At 42.9% G+C, this 25,665-nt stretch overlaps 2 protein-coding genes across 2 annotated transcripts; one reads left to right on the forward strand and one right to left on the reverse strand.

The window, feature by feature from the left end:
• The first annotated feature begins 59 nt into the window (after positions 1-59).
• On the forward strand, positions 60-959 carry LOC128426185 (sperm-associated antigen 16 protein). Its single transcript, XM_053413054.1, has one exon. The coding sequence runs from the start codon at positions 60-62 to the stop codon at positions 957-959; it is 900 nt and encodes a 299-aa protein (XP_053269029.1).
• Positions 960-8,608: 7,649 nt separating this feature from the next.
• On the reverse strand, positions 8,609-13,123 carry si:dkey-12l12.1 (uncharacterized). The gene is made up of 6 exons (XM_053412492.1): positions 12,860-13,123; positions 11,162-11,209; positions 9,870-9,980; positions 9,481-9,594; positions 9,141-9,221; positions 8,609-9,045 (listed from the first exon to the last, which is right to left on the reverse strand). The coding sequence occupies exons 1-6, from the start codon at positions 12,980-12,982 to the stop codon at positions 8,998-9,000; spliced, it is 525 nt and encodes a 174-aa protein (XP_053268467.1). The 5' UTR covers positions 12,983-13,123; the 3' UTR covers positions 8,609-8,997.
• Between the last annotated feature and the right edge of the window lie 12,542 nt (positions 13,124-25,665).

Below are 25,665 nucleotides of genomic sequence, written 5' to 3' on the forward strand. Positions count from 1 at the left end.
TATCCCCTTGCATTGTAAAACATCCTCGTTTATTACTTATTTGTCATATTTGTACGTACATGTATATATGTTTTGTGCCACTGAACTGGAACTTGAAGTCACTCTGCTTCCAGGCGGCATTAGGGCACCTGCCGCGGCTGCTACCACCTGTGACAGCTGCCCCCAAACAGTGTGGCCATACTGCCTTTATACATTTTGGCTACAAAGGCTGCTGGCAGTCCAGATCAGTGGGAGTTTCTGGTGAAACCGGAAGTCCCTATACGAGCTCCACCTGCCACGATTGGAGCTTGCCCACTGAAACGATGAGCGCAGCCAAGAAAAACCCTATGAAAGATGGCGGGGCAGCTCCCGTCGACAACGAGGAGGACTTTCAGTATGAAGAAGTTTCTCTGGAAGATGACTGGAGTCTGGCAGAGGGGGAAGAAGATTTAGAAGCGACGTTAAAAGCCATTCAAACCAAGGCAGAGGCCAAAGCTCGGCCCGTCGCTTCTGGCAACACACGCCGACCGGAAGGCGTGGATGACTTTTTACGCAACTTCCTCCTTCACGCAGGTATGACCCAAACCCTCGAGTGTTTCCAGAACGAGTGGAACGAGATGGAGATGAAGGGGCTGGTGGACGTCGGGCGGGTCGGCGCGGTGCCCGACGTCTACACCGACAACCAGCGGCTGGACACGGAGCTGAAACACGCCCGGCGGGAGAGGAACGAGTACAGGGGGGAGGCCACCGCGTTGGCTCAGGCCCTGGTGACGGCCCAGAGAGCCAGGGACCTCCAGCGGCTGCAGCTCACGCGTCTTCTGCAGGAGAAAACCCGGCTGGTGGCGGACATGAGGATGCTCAAGGTTCAGTGTGAAAGTTACGAGCCTGCGTTGCAGAAGATGAACGAGAAGTACCAGGCGGTTTTAAAGACTTTTCAGAGGGACAAGGTGAAGTCGGCTCAGCACATGGGGTCAAAGTGACAACACACACCCAGTGACCACATCTCCACGCCCTGTAGAAGTCCCACTTAGGCCCGACCACTGAACACATCAATGTTCTAATAAATAATAAATACATGTTAGATCTATCGACTGTTTCCATGTATGCTGGTCCCTTACAGGTCCAGTGGGTAAGATGTAGGTGAAAGGGATCTATTGGCAGTAATTGAATATACAATAATCCTTGTGATGTTTTCACTATTTTGTTTCATCCTAATTGTATGAATATGCCCCTTTTATATTTAAATACATTGACTTCACATCCGGAGTGGGTCGGCTATGTTCTTTTACAGTAGCCCAGGCTATAGACAAACTATACACCTGCTTGGGCCAGTTCAGGTGAGTAAAGAGAGACTTTATGCCCCAGTCATCTAAATGATGTTACCAGGAGGGCACTCAGTAGAGCGCATACTTCAGCTAAGGGCCAATAGTCCGTTTCAATTCATCAATCTCCACCAAATTGCACCCACTTGAAAGTGAAAACAAAATTAATGGATCCACGCCCTAATCTGGATCTGCACCAGAATTGAATGGATTCTTCTCCTGACCTACACTGCATTATTCATTCAAGTTTACTGGTAATCCCTCCAGACGTTTTTGTGTAATCTTGCTAATAAACAATAAACCAACAAACGTACAGGAGAAATGATAACCTCCTTGACAGCGATAATGAAATGGTGTGTATACATTTTACATAGTTCTCAACATTTTTTCGGATACTAACAAATACGCCAAACCCTGTGTAGTACATGTAAAAACAGCCCTTTGTGATTAATTTATGTTAAAGATAATAAAAAGATGTCCAGTTATTTTATTTGGTTATTTTGTATGATGATTTCATGCCAGTCACAATCTACCTGATCCAAGGAGACAGAAAGACATTGAGAAAATCTACCACCTCATTCTATACTGGGTAGATTCCCTCAGTAAAATGAAAAAGTGGACACAATCAATCTGTCGTTTCTCTGCTGAGGTTCAGATTTGTTGCAGTATATAATATGACCACAAGAGGGCTGTCTCTAGCCAGCTTTGGATTTGTCTCCCACAAATAAACAGTAACAGTTAATACACGAGGGATGATATGAGATACACATATTGATAAACAATGAGTGTATTTATTTTTTCATTGACAACCAGATCACTAATGGAATAAATATATTAGTATCAACATTATTAACTTGAGCTACTTGCACTGAAATCACAGGAGCCTCATGCAAACGCAGATATTATTGTGCACATTTTGTAATATTCCCATATACATGGTTTGAAGCAAGAAATCTAGATGTTGGCGCAAAGAAACGCAACAATGCTTTCCTACATATTAGCACAGCTATATTTTGTTTCTCTGGTTCTTGTATTTTCACTCTACCAGGGTGAATTGTTGCAATTTAAGTGAGGCGGAACTGTCAGAGCCTTTTCTCAGATCCCTCAGAGGCATCACAACTGGATTATACAGCACATCGATAAACATTCCCACACTGGAGTTCTCTCTCTATCTCTCCTTGCACTTCTCACTTGAGGAGCTGAGTGGTACAAAGATGCTGAGAGAGCGCTTTGATCCCGAGACACTCGGGCACGGACGTGTGACCAAATGATTTATTGTCCTCCAGGGTCCTTTAAAGTGCCACCCGCTCTGCAGTCTTGAAACATCCATTTATGACTTCAAAATTCAACGTGAGGGCAAATTCCAGGGCCAACCAACCTCGCCTCCCTCTATAATGTTCAAAGAGAGATATGGCCTCAAAATGAAATTTTAATAACGCTTCTGCCCGGGCTGACACCCATGAGACCTCATGCACTTGGAGTTGAACTTTGAGGGAGTTTACAAGCTGTGGGCACAATAGCCACAAAAAAGTTGTTTTTGCTTTCACATCTGTCCCACAGAACACTTTATTCTTCATCATACATCTATGACGCTGACTGGCGTTTTTTTTTTGATGCACTGACTGTGCAAAGCCCTTTTAGAAATAACAGATAACAGAGAGATGACGACTGCAGATATGGAGGCGGAATGATGAAGTTGAAATGAAAAAGCATAAAGGATTTCTGTCAGCAGTTTCCTCTATCCTGCAAGACAAAGTAATTTCCGGTAATCAGAAGTAATTCTGTGCTGTTTAAAATGAAGTCTACATGCGAGTCTTGCTGGGAAACTGGAAGCAGTTGTCTCTTTTGACCACAAGTTAAAAGTACTTCTTTTCTTATTCTTCATCACCAGGCCTTGAAGTGGTTTGTAGACTGAGAACACAAATGACCAAATCACTTGCTCAGGATATTTCCTGGAACTTGTCCTGCCAGCACCCTGGTAGAATGTCTGAGTGAATCCATGTGAGAACGCAGCAGGAAAATGCCAATGAGGATTCACATTGCGCTAGTGGGCATTTTGATGGTGTTTCTAGCACGCGCCGTACACGTAGATGCTGATGAAGTTGTCCACTTGGAAACACAATGAGATTTGAGAGCTTTTGATGAAAAGGACTAATACGTCCATGTGCTGTGAGCAAAACAAACTGTGATTAATACGTCATGTCCCGCCTCCAGCCTCCTTGTCCGAGAGGCCAACCCCTTGCCTGAATGCTGTGGACATTTTCCTGTTGTTGTGAACATCTCTGACCCGCACAAGCTTCTTCATGTGTGAAAGGCAAATGCCGGAAAATGTTACCAGTCTTTTTCTTCGATGTGCTTTACTACTCTTTTTTCCCAATTCATAACATTTCAAGGCCGAGAGATGCCGTGACTTTTCCGCCCCCGGAGGAATGTAACAGAGGAATGTGCTGTTCCTTTCTCCCCTTGTTTTCATCTGCAGACAATATTTACACCAGTTTAGAGACTTTGTAACATGAATGGTTACAGAGTCAATGAGGTGGTGGCTGGAAGGTGGCGTGTTATTTCCAGCCAGCGTCTGGCACCACCCGGTCCTGTATTATCCTGCTCCAGCCTGCTCCTCCCTTCCTCCCTCCTGATGCCTCATGTCCGAGGACGCATGCTTGTCACGGCCTCTATAAGAAGTTCTCAACTTTGGAGCTCCATCTTGCCCCAGGCTGATTGGAATTCCTCTCTTGCCTGCCTGATTCCCGTGCTGCCTCTGCATCTCGTCTCTCCACTGACAGGCCTGTCCACTTCACAGCTTGCAACAACGTTTTTATCATACCAAAGAGAAAGGAGAAGGAGTGGGAGGACTCCTTTGACTCAGGCTGACCCAAACCCGCCTTGCACCATTTCACAGTTTTTCCCTCTATCTCTCTCTCTCTCTTAATCCTTTGTCCCTTTTTATGCGACTTAATTACCCCAACCCTTTAATTCTGATTGAATGGAAATTGCTTAAGCTAAGTTGCGAGGAATTTCTTTGACTTTTTCCTTGAGATATTTTTTAAGAAATGCTCAGCTCATCGTCAGCCCCCTCTGCCCTGCTAATCTATATCTGTACAATTGATTCAACCTGTCTGCAACTATTCCCTTCTTAATAAATCAGCTTTCTGTGCACCTACAGTGGGCAGCGGGTCAAACTCAGCAGTATTTTCCGCTCTAATGTTGTGAGCGGAGCAGAGATTGGCCAATGGCAGTTACTCAGCAGGCATCCGTCTTCTCCGGGGAGAGCCACGCAGATGAATTGCAGACGGAACTGATTCAATCTTGCCTTCTTCTCTCAGCTTTGCTCATCAGCTCTTTGAGTCATTTAAAAAAAATTGCTGTGGCTAAATCAGAGAGGTTTAGATTAACTGTGAATTGCTAATGGTAAGGGAGGTGGGGGCCCCTGATGCTACAGGGCTGCCAGGGCCATAGCAGCATACAGCCAAATTTAGACATGTTGGACACCTTCTAAAACCCATTTACGTGAAATTCTGACACATTGTGTGAACTCAAAAAACACATGGTAGTTAATTTCGAAGTCAGATATTATGATAAGATAAATAGTTATTCTCCAATTATTGTCAGCGCTGTATATCAACCCAATACAGGCATCTCTGAAACAAACACTATCTTGTGTTTCATTTGTTTAATCCGTAAAATACATCTCATTTGACGTTCCTCTGCACCTACACTTTTTACTTCTGGGGCATGACTTCTTACACACTCATAATTATTGCATCATGAAAGGCACTGAATACCTATCCACTCGTAAAGACTACAGAACCATCACATTTACCAGAGGAGCTGCAACTGTTGGCAATGGTTGTCATAGTGAGCACCGCAAATGTTGCTGGAAAGACGCCATTATATATTTACTGTGTTTATTTTACAGTCTGTGAACTAACAGTGGCAATTGTCTTTTCCATTAAATGCACAACAGCAGTGTTTTCAGACAACACAACCCAAATGAAATTCATGTACCAGTTGCACAAGTAGGTACATATTGAACTCTGCCTGCACACGAACAGAAGTATCCAATTGAGACGGAGCATAGTTTCCACTTGTTTCCATATTTTAAGCCAAGATAAACTACCTTAAGCTGTTTCTCAATTCCTGACATTTTATGGTGATGAGGTTTTTGTATTCCAGTGTAAACAATTAGCAACATGTGGTCTGTACTACATTGGTAGCCTAATGATTAGCCTACAAGCTAGAGCATACACTCTACGAATGTGGCATAAACACAGAGTTTGTCCTGGATCTCATCAGAGACTGTGAAACATTTGCTTGACGTTTGTTTTTAGTGACAAAATGAGGGTGTTACAGGTGGCAGACTGCCCCTGGATGTGCAGACGAAGGCTTTGTTCTTAATAAGAAGCGGACAGGGCCTTGAAAAGCTAATTGCTGCTTGCATACATGCACAAAGCCTCTCTGTTTCTGTCCCTCTCTGCCTTTTCTTCATTAGGGCCGGAGGGATGTGACAGCACTCAGAAGAAGTTTTGACAGGCAGACTCAGGAAGACTGTTTGGACGAGGTGATGTCAGGCCAGACAGAAGTGACAGGAGGTGAAGGAAGACAGTATCTGAACTGATGGGAAGTGGCAGGAGATGAAGAGAAGGAGCCAAAGACAGCCGGAAAGCATGGTCACAGGCTGAGGTCAGTGGAAACAGAGAAGGGATGAGGAGAGACATTTCAGGACTAGAGCAGGGAATACCTTGAATTTATTGTGATCACAAAGAAATCATTATTCATCCATTCATATTACACTTTGTTTAATGTCACCATATACTGTGTATAAAGCTGGATGATATGACAGCTTCCAGAAAGTGAGGCCTAAAGCATCTTGATAACCCCCTGGTGGCTGGCTGCAGAATAGATCAGAAACATCGCCTCCTTAATGATAGGTGATGGGACCTGGACCAAATTTATCAAGTCAAAATACATGTCAATTCATTTATTGGTCATTTTATATAGTTATTATCACATTGATGTATCTAACTGTATTTTTTCCAATGTGTTTTGATTGGTACTTTTATGCTATAAAAACATGTGATTGTGTTCATCTTCAGGATATTTTGGCTTCATTTGTGGATAGTGGGAGGAAGTGCAGACGCATCATCCATCTCTATATGCAGTCTCTGAATATCACACAGTAAAAAACTGTTTGGGCCTGATCATCAAACTCATTTGATCTGGAGAGATGCTTTAATGTTTCTCACCATGATTAATGGAATATGTCGGTTTCAGGGAATTATCTTATAAAGACTGGTAACAAGGGGAAAAGCTTTTTTCTTCTTCTTACTGTTTATACAATGTTCTTGTACACGCTGTTATCTTAATGAGTCAAATTTATCAATACAGATAATTGTCAAAACAGATAATGGCAAAAACCACAGAAATCTATGACCTGAGCTGCATAAACACGACTTATCCTTGATATTTTAAAACAAAAACATTAACTTAGGTTCCTATCTCGGAGTAGAACATAGTGTCCTCAATAACAAACCTCTATCCACTCCTAATGCAGAGCTTGTTTGTGACTGTCTTTTCCCACATCGCATGTTGTTTTGGGAAAGATGCTCCTCTGAACAAGAAACTAATACTTATGTGGTGGTTTGTCTTCTGCTTGAAAAGGATGTTGACGATAAGCCACTAACTGCGCACTAACCTGACTGAGCTTTTTATGGGAACGTCTGACACATCACTAGGCTTGCATCTTTTTCCTACCACAGTCCTATAGATTGAAGGCTTCCAGGTTATTTGACTGGTATAGTGGTTATCACCAGCTTTGTTCTCCTGAGGATGAACAGACCCAGCTCAGAGCGGAAACAATATCACACACCATTACACAACCGCAATGGCTGAATCGCAGCTATAAGGATTCCCTTTGTGTTGACCACACATATGGTGACACACACACTCAGACTCAATCTTGATTCATCATTTACGTCACTGGAATAAATGGGTCTTATGGCTGATTTCTATTTATAATGTATGTACCGGGATACACTTATTCCATCAGGTCATTAAGCAGGAATTTCCCAGGATGCATCAGCCCTAGGGTACAGTCAGTGATAGCCTGCTGGCAGCTGTCAGAGCTGTGTGTGTGTAAGGGAGAGAGATGATGACAGGGGAGTATGCTGGGGCTGTCTCCTTCTTGTTGTTTCTAAATAGGAGCAACAGGATCTTGGTCTTGATGTGTGTCCCTCTTTCGGAGAAATCCGAATGGCATCCTGTTGGGGTTTGTCAACCGGATGACACAGAGACGGCTCATAACCTGCTAATCAGGGTTATCTGATGATGGGCGAGCAGCTCAGGACCTCACACTTCTTGATATTCCTCCCCAGAGCGAGCTGCCGAGGCATATTCAGCAGCGGTGATGGGGTTCAGGGAAAATGGCATGTTTATAAATAACGTTCTCTTGATGTTTTGGTTTATAAAACCCTAAAAATGACACGGTGCGCTGTGCGTACCTACGTCACAAGCGGGGGGCTTTGATCGCTACACGAGCACGAGGATGAGTCATTCCATTCACTTAGATTTCCTCTCGTCTTTTACACATGCTCTTTTTCCTCGTCACATTGCCTCAGAGTTGGGATTTTCTGGTGGCTTCACTTTGGGTGGGCCTGAGCACAATTTTAGGTCATCCTCACAGCAAAGTGTTGCTTTCAACCAGGTAATTTGTTGAATCCGACATGTTGTAAATAAATAGGTAGAGACCCAGATGAGGAGCAGCCCAAAGAGATCAGATTTTGTGCATATGCTGATGTTAAGCGTCCTGCAGAAATACTCAAACCCTACTGCTTTTCCATTCCTGGCCAAATGTATTAAAGTAACACAGGATGTTAAAATAGACAAAGTTTGACTCCTGAAACAGATGCTCTGGGCTACAATTAGATGCTTTTTTCTCTCTCTCACACACACACACACGCAGAGGCTATTTGCTCCTGTCTGCTGTAATGTAAATGAATTAGTGGCCCTCTTGTAGAAAAGTGGTTTATTCTGCTGCCATCTTCGCCAACCAGGCACCGTACATGTAGCACTTGCCATCTGTAATTAGGGACTTAGTGGTGTTTCAATCTCTTCATACTTCATTTTTATGAATTAGTCATGGGTAGTTTTGCAGACCCTCGTGTGGGAAATGTAACCTGTTATTCTGGGAAATGAGCGAGGGAAAGACTGAGCTGTTATACAATTTGATTTCTTAATGAAGCTCAGAGTGTAAAAAGCGTTCTCCCGTTTTATAGAGTTGACTCCAGAAGGAGCATAAAGAAGTGCATAAAGACTTTTACAGCATGTGTTTTTACTAAACGTTTCTTTTCTGAAAACTGATACAACAACACAAGAAATGTTTCTGCAAAAATATACCCCCCCGATCTCTAAGGAATCTGTGATTAAATAGGTTACAACAAAGTGCCGGACGGGAATATTGATAATGGATCTTCTCGTGATAACATGCAGGAATATATTAGAAACTTAAAATAGCATATAAAAAAGTATCTGGCTGATGATTGTAAACTACAGATATAGTAATTCTGGACACACACACATCTAAATACACATCAAAGCTGTTAATCCACATTCACACAAATCTTCAGCTAGTTTAATTGTTTTCTGCTAAAAGTGGACACAGTCTTTGTCAGGAACATTTTTATTTCCCAGCACTCGTCTCCTATATGCTTCTCTTGACTCGGTTTTTCTCTTCGGTCTGTGGGTCTCCCTGGAGAACACATAACACAACAAGTAAATATAAATAATGCATCGAGCATGTGGTACATTTGCATATAGAAGAATAAATATTGTAAAATGACGCACCAGGACAGAGAAAGCCCCAGAACGTTCCGTCTTGCCCTTCTTAGGTGGGTCGGGCATCACCTGTCTCCTCGCTCTGATCACCTGGAAGGGAAAAAGCCATCCACAGCAATGTGTAGGACCTTTTTACTAAATTGTGGATATCCACGTATTTCAGCATTATGACACATTACACTTCCATTGTAAGAGAAAAAATACATTGCCTATTTTCAAACATTAAATTACACCGGTGAGTACATCAAACGGATCCAATAAAACCGACTGAGATGCCCTTTAACTCCAACACATCCAGCATCTTTGCGCCAGCTGTTCTTTTTCCTGACGGTTGCCATGGAGACTTTACCTGTAAGGGGTTGGATTTCTTGTCATTGCTGAGGAGCGACAAAGAGCCGATACGGGATATATACTTCTTTTTCTTATTTGAAGCTTGAACCAAGTGTCGTCTGGACCTGTCAGCCTAAGAAACCATGATATAGGGATTAATAGAAACCAAACACGTTTTAATACACACAATTTAATTTGGAAATCACACACACACCTCTTCCGACAGCTGTAAACCAGTTTCCCCCAGAGCCTCTTTAGTGTGGCATGTTTATAATAAATATTCTTCTCTGATTTCATGATTAAATCTATGATTAAAACTTCTCTGGATCTTGGTGAACAGCAGCCACTGCTTTAAGCATTGGGCCTTTGCTCACTCTGACTCCTGTGTGACTAACACCAGTGGTTTACCTGGATGAGAGTGTTCGGGAAGCCTTTGACAGAGATGGCCCCGGGCCGGCTGGAGTGACTCAGGTGGGTGGGACCCCTGCGTTCCAACTGCCTCTTACGTCTGAACAGAACCTGCAGGGACGACACAGTCACAACCACATCCACAACCACAGAGGGAAACAACAAGTCGTCAACTACACGTCTGCTCTGCGCGAAGAAGTCTGTGGTGGATGAACCGAGCAAACACGTCATTTTCTGTTTCCGCCGTCCCGTCCTCCTCACGTCAATTCTCCCACGTTTTATTGGTAAACTCCAGCATTCAGAGGAGGAAACTGCAAAAATTAGTACAGCCAGCGTAGCCCCTCCACTACCTGCATTTCTCATTGATCCCCACATAAATGGAGCGCTGCTATCGATCCGCTCGTTTCCCTCATAAATGGACTGTCACTTTGAGAAACAACAGGTTTCAGTTCGCAAATTAGGACGTTCCAGCACATTTATAACAATACAGGCCCTCGATTCCATCAGTGACGTAATACCCCCCCCCCCAAGTTATAAAAGTGTGGAAACAAAACTCTGAAAAATCATTTTCCAGTATAATAACTTCCTCCTCATGTTCTTTTTCCATTCTGCTGTAAACAACATTAGCCACAACATATTTGCCTCTGAATCATTTGTGATGTACTTACAGTGATTGTTGTAGTTTTCAGTGTCGAGGGATTGAATGTGTTAGGAGCTCAATATGAAAGTGCTGTTTGCTGCCGGGCCTCATACATTGCTAGTGTGTACAATGGATTGACTTGTGTTACTTCCAGCTTTTTCACAATCTCCTCTTATCACCAGTGGTAACATAGTTACGTAATTATTTTAGTTTTTCCCCCCTACCCACACCACTTAAAGGAAGGGTTGGTTAATTGTTTCTTAAGCACCTTTTACTATTACTAGTTTATGGAAACTCTCTTCATGTCCAGATAGTTATCAATAAATAAAGTAATCGGAAAAAGTGAAAACAATTATGATGATTGAAAAGCGTACCAGAAGTTAATGAGCAACTGCTGTCACGCAGCATGCTTTTATGGGTTGTTGGGGGTCTAACTTTGTCGAGAGGGCTGATGGGAGGGGGTGGGATGTACTGGTCGCATGTCTTCAAAGTGTGGTCTGCTCTCGTGAACTTTTCCAGGATTACCAACCCTGGCTTTAATATCCTAGTTTACTTAATTTCCAACACCAGTGTTTCCTTCTCACGGAGGAGTTTAAGGATTCAGACTGGAACATAACCTTGTGATGGATTAAATGGAATGGTGGTAACATACCAGTCCTTCAGATGAGGGTACTGCCCTCTGCTGCTTCTCATCACCATACTGAGAAGAGGAAGAGAAGGAAAAGAGGGTCAAAGAGTCTGTAGCTTGTATATTTGTACTTTTCACGCTGGGTTATGAGAAAAGAAAAAAATCTGACTGCCTCCTTCTTTCAGTTTTATGTTGTGAAAACATTCCACTGACAAACAAGACTTATTCACATGCTTAACAAAATGTCACACACACACACACACACGCACACACACACACACAAATAGCCAAAGACCCCGGTCATCAAGCACTGCCTGTTTTCCGAGGGAGGGTTACAGAGGTGCGATCCCCTGGGTCTTGACAACCTCGTAAAAATCAAGATGTATGGTTTGTATGCGTGCGGGCGTGGTCGGGAAATCCATCAATACCAACCACAGTCCATTTGGTTTTCGTTTTGGTTGAAGACAACCCCCATAAATTCTTCTAATTTAATGTGTTCTGTGCTATTACAAACACAAGTGACCTTGGCGGAACGGGCAAACCCAAGAGAATCCAGCCTCTTTGAGATGCTGCCTCCTGGTATTAGTTAGTTACCACCACATTCGAAACTTATAATTGCGCGCGCTGTAATTAGATTAGAAATAACTGCCACAGTAAAGCACTGCTAAAGGCATGTGTGGCACAAACTCCCTCAGATGGAACAGAAGTCCCAACTCGAGCTCTTTTAGTTTGTGGGTGAAAATCCTCCTCTCTCCCACACTGCAGCTGTTGAATCCGTTGTCCGGCTGAGGGTGATTACTTTGGACAGAACATGAGGACTGTCCGCAGAAGGACGCTAACCACAAGTTTAAAGTATAACAGCTGGTAGCCACATGAAAAGCCAAAAAAGGGCAGTTGAAGGATTTTGTTCCACGGAAGGGTGTATTTTTGGAGCTGAAGCATTATGTCTGCAAAAACCATTACAATAAGACTTTGTTTCTTTTAAAAATAAATTATACAGTATGTCTCCCCAGGTCAGGGTTAGACCGGACACGTCTGCTGCCATCCTGGCGCACACTTGGCCACTATTATCGTCACAACAGAAGTCAGACTGAATTCCAGTGGCGGTACTGGCTTCCTCTGACCCGAGCTAGTGTATAAACACTGACCGCACTGTGTCTGAGCAAAAAATGGACCGAATTAATATGTGAACTGAAAGTTAAACTTCAACTGAAAGAAACGTTGACAGATTTTAAAAGTTGTTTTTAGTTTAGAGTCCCACAGGATTTCTGTGATTAAATCTACATTGAACTCCTGGATTAAAATAAGAAGATATTTGTGAGACAGAGGAGATGTAGATTGTAGTATAAAACAGACTGAAGAAAATTCTCAACTATATTGTTCTTTCAGTGTAATTGAAACAAATTGAAACACACAATTTCCTTAAAACTTTAAATCAAACTAAACTAGAATGAGAGATGAAACACATTTCACAGCTAGATTACATCCCATAAGGTGCTGTTTAGCATTACAACGAGACAATCTTAAAAAATTCAGATTCTTTATGCACACATTTCATTTAAGTGCTAGTTATAAGATAGTTTGGGTCAAGTAAACAGCATTTAAATAGACTTAGGCAGGCTGCACTTACCCCTCGAGTTTCGCGACAGATGACGACTGATACTTAATGAACACCCTTGTCCTTCCCTAACTATCACATCCATTAGAGGTGTGGTCTCTTACCTGTTCGTCTGCGGTCTGTCCGCCGAGACAAGACTCTCCCTGAGTCGCCCCTGAGCAGTCGAGAGCGTGTGACAGCAGGCTCGTCTGCAGACAGAGCACGCACAGCCAGATAGTAAACCCCATGATCCAGACGAGAGTGAGACTGTTCCCAGCCCCTGTCAGCTCCCTGCTTTATACTCTCGGCTCTGCTAATGGGGAACAGATGCAGGGGAACAGGGAGGCCATGCCAGCTTCACGCAGACAAACAGCCCACCGCAAGCCCTCTGCTCCGCGCCAGCCAGTGGCCTGCGGTCCTGCAGAAACATGTCAGACATCTTGAGCCCCCCCCACCCGAGCCCACTGCCCCAACCCAAAGACGAGTATTCAAGCCATTTTCCACTTATGCCTGCACTGTATCTCCTGCCAAACGGTGTGTGTGTGTGTCTGTGTGTTGTGTGCATTTAAGACAGAGTGAGGAGAGAAGGGGAAGCGTGTTGTCAAACCTCCGTACATAACAAATGAAAAATTGGTGGTTTGGTTCTCATAATGACTTGAAGAAATGCGGCATTATGCGGTGAATTTGTCTCCTGGCTCCGTGTTGATGAATCTATTTCCTTGTGCTTTCAAAATGTTTATGTAGAGTGATTGTTTATACAGTTCTGCAGCGATCCAAACACTTCAGTTACTTACCGTAATTACTCCTCAGTGGAATATACAGCAGCTATCAAGACTGTCAATTCATCTTTCAGACAGAAGACTACTGTTTATTCAACTCTGGATAAGGAGATAAAAATACAATTGTCAGATGTGGATGAAAATCTGAGTATTGTGGATTAAGGGAGACAAGCCATGAACCTTCGGGGATTAAATGTTTGTTTTTTCTTTCACTTTATTTTTTGGGATGAATCGTATGTTTTACAATATCTGGGACACATGTTGAGGGGGGTTAGTGTACCTCTGTGGGAAGTTTATATGGGCTTTAAAATGTGGTACGCCATAAAGAATGCATCTCCTGATACGGCAAGTTGTACATGAATAGGCACCCTGTCTCAAGGTGTATTACAGGATGGAAAAAATGAGTGGGAGTGAGAGGGAGGGAGGAGAAGCAAGTCTAATATCTTCAAGCCTGCAGGCTCCTGGTCACAGAGGAATCGTCTACCACTAAGACTGGAAACATGCACCGCTGTGAAAAATTGTGGAAATAAGTGGGTTTCATTTCCGGCCCACATACCAGTTTCCTATCCTCCAGCATATCGGTGAGCAATGGTGGCGTCTATCTCAACAAACCTGAAGAAGGTCGTAAAAAAACATCAGTGCAAGTCTGTGTCAATTCCCTGTGAGTCACATTTTGAGTGGGGGATAATGAAACATGGTTATGCGTCTTCATCCTCATTCTTACACCCCCTTTTTTCTTTTTTGTCTGACATCAAGAGCTGTTGTTGCAAACGTGTCCCCGGAGGTTTGGCGAGACCACTGGGTAGACAGCCACAGCCCGATGATGTGAACTGATGTAGGGGCAGTTTAGTCGGGAGACAAGAGGAGGGAAGAGTGAAAAACGATCCTAAAACAGCGAGCCCCTGCTCCAATTGGCAGCCAATCCGAAATGGACTCAAGTGTACATGCGGACAAACATGTCGGCCATTTCACCAGACGGACCAGGCCATTCATTCCAGCGTCATTCCTCCTGAGTCTGTGCTTCGGTCTCGGAAAAAACATCAACACGGCTTCTTGTCAGACATGTTGAAATCACGTTACCAAGGCTACAAGCCTCCATTAACCTCACAAACCACAATGTGGTTGTGTAAAGAGACGGTAATCTCAGCGGGGCAGAGGTATTTCATACTCAAATCCCTGTTATTCACTCCACAACAAGTTTTGAAGTAACTTTTCAAGGCATCTCTCGGAGTTAACTGTATAAAAATTGCTATGCAGAGCCCTCGCCGTGCAGTGCTCGCCCTGTGGAGAGTGTCGTTCATCAGCCGCTCGGCTTTGAGCTCCTGTCAATGTGTCTGAGGACGATGCCGTACAGCCAGTGGGGGGAAATATTCACTTTCCCTCCCCCCACTGAACATGTCTGCTCTGACCAGAAAGGAGAAGACAGGTAATCTGTAACACGTAAATGCTTGTGGGAATAAGTTTGTGTGCCAGCGAGGGTAAAACAGCATGAGAGCAAACAGGGAAATGTGTTTTAAGAGACAACATCTGGATCGGGAGACGTGACTCATAGTGTAATGGATGTTTTGGATTATGCAAGTGAAACATCAGCTCTGTTAATGCTCTATTTGTTTAAGAGGTGGTTCACCCCGAAATACAGGAAAACAACGATTTTTTTTACTCGACTCCAGTGGGATCGGACCGTGCAGATAGTTTTGGTTTAACTTTTCCAGGTTTGGAGATGATCCCTCTCTGAAAGTAACCCTGATGCAGTGGAGGTAAATGGAGTTTCTGTTTGCGGTGTGATGCAGTTACAAAGTTTAACAGGAAAGTGTTTGTCCTAAAGCATGTGCCTCTTACTATTTATAATCCCACAGATATTTTTTTAACTATTTCTCTCATAGTAAGTTCTCCTTATGAAAGCTGTTTGTGTATTGACTAGGGTTGCACTAAAATATTAGTTTTGTTGAAGTTGTTGAACTGTTTAAAGAATGGTTCTGTGAAATACACTTCTGTGGTTGTGTGCAGTAAGACGTAGTTAGCTTAGCATAAAGATTAGAAGCCATGAAAATAGCTATCTTAAAATATGCCCACTGACACCTCTGAACAAACATAATGTTTTAATTAGTGAGTGAGTTGCTGTTCAAGCTAATTTTGTAACAGGGGGACTTTCAGTTAGTCATAATAACAGCACAAAAATGCTCATTATTGTTGCTAGCTAGCCAACAGCTAACGTAAATGAGTGTTAAAGATGCTTTTAGGGGAAAACATTTTATCAAGAGACTCTATGTTAGCTATAAGCTAAGCTAGCTAGCAACATCACAAATCACATGATTGTTTGTAGCTAGCTAAATGTAAGTGAGTGTTAGAAGCAGTACTGTTGGGGGGAATTTTGTTACCGAGGAGCAACACAAAATAATTAGAACGTGTGTTTTTATGTTGTACCTTCCTCTGTGCATGTATGTGAACACTAAATAATAGCTAATGTGTGTAGATTTGCATCACCCACAGAGGCTAAGATGCAACCAGATCAAGACCAGAACCGTCAATTATACTCCTAATCCTTGTATCCACTCAGGTTCTCCATTCGGCAAACCAAAGTCAGTCACGCTTCAAATTTTGAATCATGACTTTGTGTTATTGCACATAGAGTAGGGAATGTCAGGTCATTTACATAATAACCTCTAAAGAGAGACTGGAACTCAAACAGCCCCCCTCGCCTCTCTCTGTTCAACTGGACACACCTATGTCTGATTGCAAATCAATATTCTTTGACAATATTGTCCTCAGCTTTCTCCATGCGGCTGCTCTGGTAACAGCTTTGTGAAAAGGTGCGAAGGGGAGAAAATCCGCGAGGCTCTCAGTCCCCTCATGTGGAAACAACGGAGGAAGCCGAGGCTGAGGGAAAACAGCCTGGCTGTGCTGCAGTTTGTGTGTTAGTCACTGAACAAAGAGGGATTATAGTCTGGCCTCCTTGGCTTCACTCTCTGTTTATGTGTCCTTGGCTGTTTGAACATTAGCATGCTCGCGCAGAACACTGCTCATTAGGCTTGAAGTGAAACTTAAACACATCACCACTTACCAGCGCAACGTGTCTTTAATCTTACATCTGTACCCCTTCTGCCACCCCCTCATTCCGCCGCAGTATTTCACGGTATAAAGACGGCACTCAGCACTGACGGCTCTCATCTTCCCATGGCAGACAGATGAAATTCTCCGCTTTATTCTACGTCAACGAATTACCATCAGTTTAGACATCAAAGCTCCCCGGAAGATAAAACATCCAATCTGTAGATAATCAATTACATCATAAGTCAGTGTAGCTGGGGGCTCAGTGACATCGCAAATGAATCAACACACACACACATACACACATGCTTATGAAATAGTGTGAAAGTCAATATTACTCCATAAAGGCAAGAAAATAAATGAAAAGAAGAAATTAGCACATTGCTTTAATCATGTTGTTCTGCTGTCCCTGTTTACATCACGGTTTGTCGCATTTAAGCTATATTTTTACGATGAAAGATGTTTGTTTTTTTAAAGGTTTTTAAATGGTAACATACACATGGTTGTTCAGAATCGATGCCTTATTTCATTTTGGGGATGTGAAGTTTGTTTTTATAGTCGCAAGGTTTGTAATGGTTGCCAGAGAGATCCACCCAAAAACATTTCACAAGTGTAAACAGCAGCTATTTTCAAAATGCACTAAAAATAGCTTCTCAAAACCATGGTACTCCTCCTTCATAATTATGATCTAATGGCACTCACTCATTGGCATAACTCCATACACACTATGAGGCAAATATTACAAGATGTGAAAATGTATTCTCAGCCATTAAATATCATTTACTAATTTATTTGATTCTTTTAAATGTGTTCTTGCCTGAAGAGGAGTGTCTCGGGCTGACCTGGCACCCCTGCATTGGGTCTAATAGATTTTTCTTGCAGGTGAGGTCATGAAAACCCATAAGCTGAATAGATTTCACTTAGTGTGTCAGCTCAGCTCACGGATCAGCATTTCTTTGAGCTCTTACAGCATCAACTCTTTCGATTGCTCTGCCTGACAATCTCCTTTTCTGACTGCTGCTGTGCACCTGAAAAATTTCTGCCAGGATGAGTAATGTCCCTTTTGAATCGATTATTTCTTCAGTGCTGACATGATTGGAAGATGGAATGTTAAAATGATGTAAGGGAGTGAAAAAAGACACAAATGTCTTCCATAGTGTATCACTGCACCGGGAGTGGTTTAAAATTTGATGAATCATGTAAATGAGACCATGACGAGGAAAAGGTGGTTGTGGAGTACATGTTAACATATTCCTACTTGATCTATAAGGGTTAGAGTGTGGAAATATGGATTACATATTCAATGTGTATTGAAATTTCATATGTACATGTTAGGGTCTTTTATAAGGTCTAAAGATATACCCGTCGTACTGCAAATAGTTAAGTGATATTGTGTAGAGTCTTTGATAAGTTGGAAAGTGCAAATTAAATCAAATTTGTCCAGTCATTATCACCACACCACCACTCAGCCAGAATACTAAACACGAAATCATGAAAGCGTGTCACAAGTAGTGCAGGTCGTGCCCTCTCACTATCTCTCGCCTGTATCCCGGCCACGCTCTGCTCAGGTTACCATGGCAGCAAGGAGTTGGATTCAAACAATGCCACAGAGGGCTGACGGCTCTGACGATAGAGGAGAGCCGGCCACATCTGCAGCCGGGAGAGAAAAGGTGAGGACAAGCTCGCTCTCACGCCGATGATGTCCTGGTCGGTTTTTCTCAGGCTGCAGCCACACAAGCATCATCCCACACGTCACACTCAGAGCACAGTGATCATACGAATAGGGATTTATACGTTGTTCAGAGGGAGATGAAGGAAATTCCCCTTTTGTCTTTGTCAACATGTGGAATGGATTAAAAGCTGAAATGTTATTATTTGACAGCCCACATAAGCCCTTTTTAAAAATAAAAACTGATGAGGTGGCTTTTTGTCCCGTAAATCTCTTGGTCTTGATAACCGGGGACCAAACCAACGGCCTCCCCAGAGTAGTGAAGCAATAGACCTTTAATATGAGAGAATCATTGCAAATGGTTTTTCTGCATACTTGTTTCCATGTTGCCACGATAGATTATTGCATGGTTGGTGAGTATTTTACAACTCGGTGTCAAAATGTTATGGTATTATAAAGACATCTTCACATTTCTGGCAATGAAGCTAACAAAAAACACGTCTACATGCTATTTAACAACAGAACAGACGTGTTTTTGGTATCCATCACCACCGCCTGAGTATATCTGGCTGTATATTTGTTGAATACTTATTTTTGTTGAGTAAATGAGAGTGCCCACGAAACCAAAACAGTAGAGTTGTGCGCCATGAAACCCCAAAAAGCTAGAAGATATTCAAATCCTCTATAGAGTAGGCCTGGTTGGCCAGGGGATAATTCTCTGTGGATTTGTCATTCTGATTTACCCTTTTTTCCATTTCACAAAATACTGATTGCAGTTAATTGACAAGACAACGTTTTGAACTTGCAAATGGATTTGTGGGAATAAGTGGTTGTTTATCTTTAAACTAGACGATGGAGGATGAAACAAATAACAAGCTGTTTTAATTACATTATTTACGTTGCTTTAGCCTATCTCTGTACATTTATGGGTGCTTCGTTGCTGGAGGTATGACCAGAACAAGAGGTGATGCTTACATCTCCGACCTGAAATATATAAACAGAGGTGAGTGTATTGCATCAAAAACACGTCGGATGTAAACAGCTGTGGCTAAACTTGGCCAGAGAAAAACTGCTGGCAAGCAAAGCGGGAGGTGGAGTGGCTGGCAAATTTACTCTCACTCATCCACATTTCTGAAAGCAGAGGGGGTTAGCAGGCTCTGTGCACTGTGTGACTAATATGGTCTGCAAGGAGATTGACCAGACTGTCAATATGCTGTGGTTTCTATACACTGGAAGGGAGAAGAATTAGTCAGGGGCTGCTAGAGGCCCAGAGGAACATCTTAAAGTATGAGTGATAATCTAAAACGCTCTGCGCAATACGCTAAAACATTCATGCTCTGTGGAGCTTTAAAGCTAAAGGCCAGTGTTCCTTACATGACTGAAGATGTCCACTCTCCAAACGCTGCGATGTTGTTGTGGAGCAATTTTCTTCATGTTCTAATGAAATTAGTCTCGATCGATATCTGCCCTGAGGGTATATTTGCAGCAAATCAGCAAACTGCCTCCTTCTATCTTTGCTTGACTGTACCCCCATACATACAGCCGCTGCTGCAGCTGTGAATAGTGTATCCAGGAGATAAAGTTATTGTTTATTTTCTCAGATGCTGCTTTAACTAATGACTCAACCCGAGGACAATTAGCACTTGTTTATGAGCAGTAACAGGGGAAATGGCTCCAGGACCTTCTCGTCCACTCTGGGGGATTTCTGAAAATCAAACGTAAAAAAGACAAATCCATCTAGAATATTTATGGAATGTAAAAAATATTAAATGTGAAATACGCTTCATTTTTTCCTCTGTCTCTATAAACTTATAGAGATTTATCCTTGCTCGTCCCTAGCTGCACAATGCATGGAGTGACTCACTGTGTTTGTTACGATATTTGTATTCTTTGTTTCCAACACTGCAATGGCCACTTATGGGCAATTAGTCATGCTGAGTAGGCAGAGGCTTCACCTCCACCTCATCAATGACAAACACAAGACAATGTATGTTTAAATGGAACAAGCTGAGCCACAGCAGACGGAACAAGCCAACATTCGAGGGAGACTCACGTGTTGCTCATCTGAGCTTTAGGAAATAGACAGCAGGGGGCTTACCACGCATTATTGTGGGATTAAAAGCAGGAACTTAAATCCAAAATCAATACTCTGACCCACAGGCCTGTAGTACTTTAATGCTTTGATACATAAATAAATAACAACAAATCATGCGTTTTAGTAATTATATTCAAATGAATGATTTAAGCTGGTTCAACATCTGACTAACTCTGTTGGAAATGTATCTATTTTTCCCTTGAATGTTTTCTGAAAATACAGTTCATCTACTTGAATTAGGCTCAGTCAGCCTTGAACGGCTGCCTCCTCTTGAAATCAGAGCCAAGAGAAAAGTCAACAGGAGAAGATATTACCATGTTACCGCTGTGGTCAGGGAGGCGGGCTCATGTATGTAGGTCAATAAAGATCATGGATCACTGAGGAGAGTGACTGAGTGTTTCTCTTATGTTAAGTGCACCTGCTGCCTTCTTGATCACAGACGATATGTCACTTTATCTCCTTAACATGAATAGGCACTGAAACATTTTTTCCCTCATGGCAGGATAAAAAAAAGAAATAAACACTGCTGTTAAACTGATCAATCCTTACAATTAATCCAAAGAACTCACTTGTTTCTTCTGTGAGTTCATCATTTCGCAAAACATCTCACACATCACTCATCCAAACCCTGTCTCCTGATTCTACAGGTATCTCTGACTCCAGAGCTGCAGGTTCCAGATCTGACACTACTGAACTTTGTATTATTATTATTATGATTACTCTACCGGTGCTTGAATATATCGGTTAACATCTGTTCCTCTCTTTCTTCTCTCTCCTCTTTCCCACATTTTACTCCTCTCACCCCAACCAGTCGAGGCAGATGGCCGCCCCACAGTGAGTCTGGTTCTGTTTGAGGTTTCATTCTGTTAAAGGCATTTTTCTTTTCTTAATTGGAACTGTTCGGTTTGATAATATAATTGTAATATAATTTAGTAAGGTCTCAACCTTACTTTAGTGCCTTGACGTAATGTTTGTTGTGATTTGACTCTATACAGATAAAATTAAACAGAACCGAAAGAAGAAAGAGAAAACGCACATATTCACATAGCATTGTGAAATCTTGCAACTTACTCAGTTTTAACATCCTGCTGCTTTTCTCTATATATTTGTATTCTTCTCACAGGCTGTTTATAAATTGAAAATCGTGACTTTAGTTGAAATTCATATTAACATGTGCAGATATTGGATAGTGCTTCTTAAATTCACCACATTTCGGGCACAAACCTCCTTGTTACTGTATAGCACCATCCACAACAAAAACGACCAAATGGCAGGTTATATTTTGGAGGCCCCCTGGTGGCTGAGGTTTGCTATTTCTTTGTCCAGCGAGTACACACTTGACAGATTGTTGTCTTCTGCCTATAGGAAGTTATAGTATCATTGTAACATTTTTTTCCCTTTCCATAAACTTCACAGGTACAAATTTGTACTATTTGTATATCCATGACTAAACTGGCGCTGGTGGCTAACCTACACTTAGGATTCATTGTCCATTTTTATGTGTTTTTGAATGCTGACATTTGGTTGAAGGACAGGATCATATAGTGTGCAGTAAAGCTTGCTGGGAGGAGGAACCTGAAATGCCAACATGGAGGCTGAGGAGCAGTAATCTTTCTCCAAACACACACAAATACTGAATGTCACAGCAGATTCAATATCCACACACACACACACACACGTGAAGCACAAGACCACCGTAGCTCCAGCATGTGACGCGGATAGAAGGAGCAGAAATATTTTGCTCTCCTTAGTCACTCTAAATATTCCAATTTAGCAATCATAACTCCCCCGGCAGGCTTTGAGGATATGATTTGAGGATTTTTATTCACCTCAGAGCCGCAGATGCAGGGTCACACTGCAAGTGACTCAGCAGCAGAGTATAAAGCATAAACAGCTGAATTACTGGAGCATGGAGCTTATAATGAGCTTTACTCCAACATATATGTGACCAGCAGTTGTTTTAAGGTTGTAGAAATGTGCTTGTGACCAGAGGATTGCTGATGTGAAACTCCGGAATGACCCAGAGCAACTGACCCAGTTGTGCTGTGACTGAACCAGGACTGCACAGACCCAACAACAAATATCTCTCCTTAATGTTTCTGTCTTGCAGCTTCTCTGTCGTCCCATTACACCCACTCTGGATTAGCTCACCTTAGGTCAGCTGATTAAAATCTGTGTCAAAACTATCACCTTTGTATTTCCATGCATCCCCTTGTTGTAGCTATATTAAAAAAAAAAGAAGCTAATTTCCTCAACCAAAGCTTAAAACTGCATTTTAACAAGCCAGATTTGTGTTATTAAAAACTCGGAGCAATGAGCACTGAACCATAATATGAACGCTCATTATAAAGTGCACCACTGAACATCCAATATGCAGTCACATTAACTCAAGTTAAAGATTTAACTAATCCTGGCCAGTGACCTTTTTTTGCAATAATTCCCCCGACCATGTTTTTATACACTCGGCTCATTTCAGCTGCTACTGTATATATATTTGTTTATGTGGCCTTTCTGCATTGACTTCTCTCTCCCAGTGGTTACATGGGTTTTCTCTGGGTCCTCTGGCTTCCTCCCACAGTCCAAAGACATGCAGATTGGTGTGAGGTTAACTGGAGACTCTTAACTGAGCGTAGGTTTGAATGTGAGAGTGAGTGCAACCCTTAAAAAGGAAAGGCGGCATAAATAGTTTAGTAGTGATGAGCCTGGGCAGGAATCCTGATCGTACCATACAGCTTTTAACAGTTAATGTTTATGAAATTACTGTGTACCAGTGTGTCTGAGCCTCTGTTTGAGGTTTATGACCCAAGGTATGCCAGGCCTGACATGATGACAGGAGACAGACAGAGAAGATAACTCACAGGACAGAGAGGGAACCATAGACATATTTGACGCATATTAGAATTTGAATTAAAAGTGCCTCAGTTTACCTTTATTATTATTAATAACGGAAATAATACCTTTCTACTACATCTGTGTGAATATACTTAATATCTGTGCGCCCTCTGGGCTTATCTGTAAATCAAATACCTAAGATTACAGAGAGACTTGCCACTGCAGCAGCACTGTGACCCATTCTGTACAAACTGCATGTAGATAAAGGGTGTGACCTGAGTCCACAATGACGCACTGAGGTATTTGTGTCGGTAGAACGGGTCTCATGAGCAGCATGTGTTTTTGACAGCTTTCCTGGCAGTGTCTCTTGTAAAATACAGCCTTAATTAGACTTAAGATAAAGAAAGCATCGGTGCAGCTTGATTTGTAATCTCTACAAAGTGGCCTCTAATTGCAGAGTTAGGCGAGCTCTTCATCTTCCTAAATATGCACCTTGCTGAGCAAGTACAAAGGCCCAGAAAGTGTTTCTGCAACGCACCAGTGTCAGCAGGTTTATACCGTGAAGGCTGTGCAGTAATAAAGAGAACAAAGAGCCAAGTTTTCCTCCTCAGCTCGGCTCTCTGATCTGCATCGGCTCTGATGCTCTGCCAAACCACAGCTCTGGAAGACTTATGGTATCCTAATGCAACGGTAGGGGTATGTTTGGTTTGCTTAGATAGATCAATAGATGTACTGGAACAGTTTCCTTGAATTCAATCAACAGGCACCACATTCCACACACTCATAGATATCAACTCTCCCAATTTGCCTTATATTTTCATCAAGATCAATGAAGCATTTCTCGTGGAAAACTGGGAAAACGTTCAAATCCATCCTATCTCACAATGTAAAAATAAAATAAATCCAGCCTCCACAATTAAAAATCAATGGCCTCTCTCCTGACCTATACTGCATCCTCCCATCAAGTTTCATTGAACCAACTAATATATAAACAGAAAGCCGTCAAAACATTACATCTGTGGTGGAGGTAAAAGCGTTGTTTATACCTACAGTAGGTTTGAAGGTGTGTCAGTTATAGACTATGGTGTTTTCCGGAAATAGGAAATGTAGCAGTTAAATATGTAGGTATAAAGCCATATTGCTTATTGGATTTGAATTTAAAAATCAAATGATTGGATAATGTTTAATCCGGCAGACAGAGACCTGGGATTGGGAGAGATAAAGACACTTGTTGATTAATTGGGATGTGCTTCTTTTTTCTCTGAGGTTAATTGCAGTGTGACTGGCTTTGTGAATGGAGCAGCCAGCCAACACAGTCCCTCCTCCTCCCTCTCCTCCAGTGCCAAATTTAGGCGCAGGATGCCCAGTGCAGGTGCCAGCATTAGAGACAAATAAAAATGGGATTAGATATCAGATTGGCCATGCACGGAAATTGACACATGTCTCTCTGACCGCCCCTCAGACAGCTCCATGCCCTGTGTCACTACACTTTGCATACAGGAAGAATCAAGGTGCCAGCGCCTCACCTCGCTCTCCGTGCGCCCTCCTCCTCCTCCTCCTCCTGTGTAATACAAACCTCGTGATCGCCCATTCATTGCTGCTTGCGTCTGCTGCTGCTGCTTTGGAGGAGAGAGAGGGAGAAAAAAAATAACACGCAGGCAGGTGTCGCGGAAGTTTACAGTTGCAGAGGCGCATCCCTCCGCGTCTCCCTGTTTTGTTTATTTGTTTACCATTGTTGCCACAATCTGGGATAACGTGGCAGAGGCTGTACCCGGCGGTCATCCGGCTCCCACTCACCCCGTGTAAGTGAATCTCCACTGTGGCTGTGACTATGTGAATGTGTCGGGAATGAATGGAAGGGGGAGCATGAGGACCAGCGGCAGGTGTCTGCGTGGCTCTCAGGCTCGGTGCGTGTTGGTACATTTCTGGGATCATTCACCTCCTTCTCCCTCTTCTTCTTCCTCGCCAGCGGTTTTTGCCGCAAGCTCCGGCGTCCATGTGGCCGCCGTGACATTTAGTCACCGCAGCGTTTCACGCAGATGTTTATCAGTCACCGGGAGCGTGGCAGCCTGCGTGGACGGTGACTGGGGTGGGTGTTCTACATGGAGGGGGAAGATGCGGCGTGTGTTTGCGGGGACGTGAGGTTGGAGACAGGTGGTGTTTGGAAACTAGCAACTCGTGTGTCTCCTGTGGCACAGACGGGTTCGGATTGGAGCAGAAAGTCGTGTTTTGTCTCAGGCTAATGTCGCAGAAATCCCTTTTAAACCGGAGGAATGCACGGTGACAGTCCCGACATGGCAGCCTGTTGGTTTGCAGAGCAGCAGAACCGGGTCCCGTGCACTTTATCTCACTTGTTCTGCTTTGTCACCTGTTGACACTCCATTTTTTTCGCAAGGGGAGACCCCAGCCACCCATTCACCCGCATCCTGCCTGAATCAGTCTGCCATTCTGAGTCATAATTCATTCAAGGAAAACACAGATCAATGTGCTGCCAGATTCCCCCCCCCC

This window comes from Pleuronectes platessa, chromosome 20 (genome assembly GCF_947347685.1).
Source record: "Pleuronectes platessa chromosome 20, fPlePla1.1, whole genome shotgun sequence".
NCBI lineage: Eukaryota > Metazoa > Chordata > Actinopteri > Pleuronectiformes > Pleuronectidae > Pleuronectes > Pleuronectes platessa.

Coding starts and splice junctions, on each gene's coding strand:
- si:dkey-12l12.1 (XM_053412492.1), bottom strand. CDS start 12,982: ATGGGGTTTACTATCTGGCTGTGCGTGCTCTGTCTGCAGACGAGCCTG. Junction 9,981..11,161: donor TACCCTCATCTGAAGGACTG/GTATGTTACCAC, acceptor TCGTCCCTGCAG/GTTCTGTTCAGACGTAAGAG. Junction 9,046..9,140: donor CTGGGGCTTTCTCTGTCCTG/GTGCGTCATTTT, acceptor TGTGTTCTCCAG/GGAGACCCACAGACCGAAGA.
- LOC128426185 (XM_053413054.1), top strand. CDS start 60: ATGTATATATGTTTTGTGCCACTGAACTGGAACTTGAAGTCACTCTGC.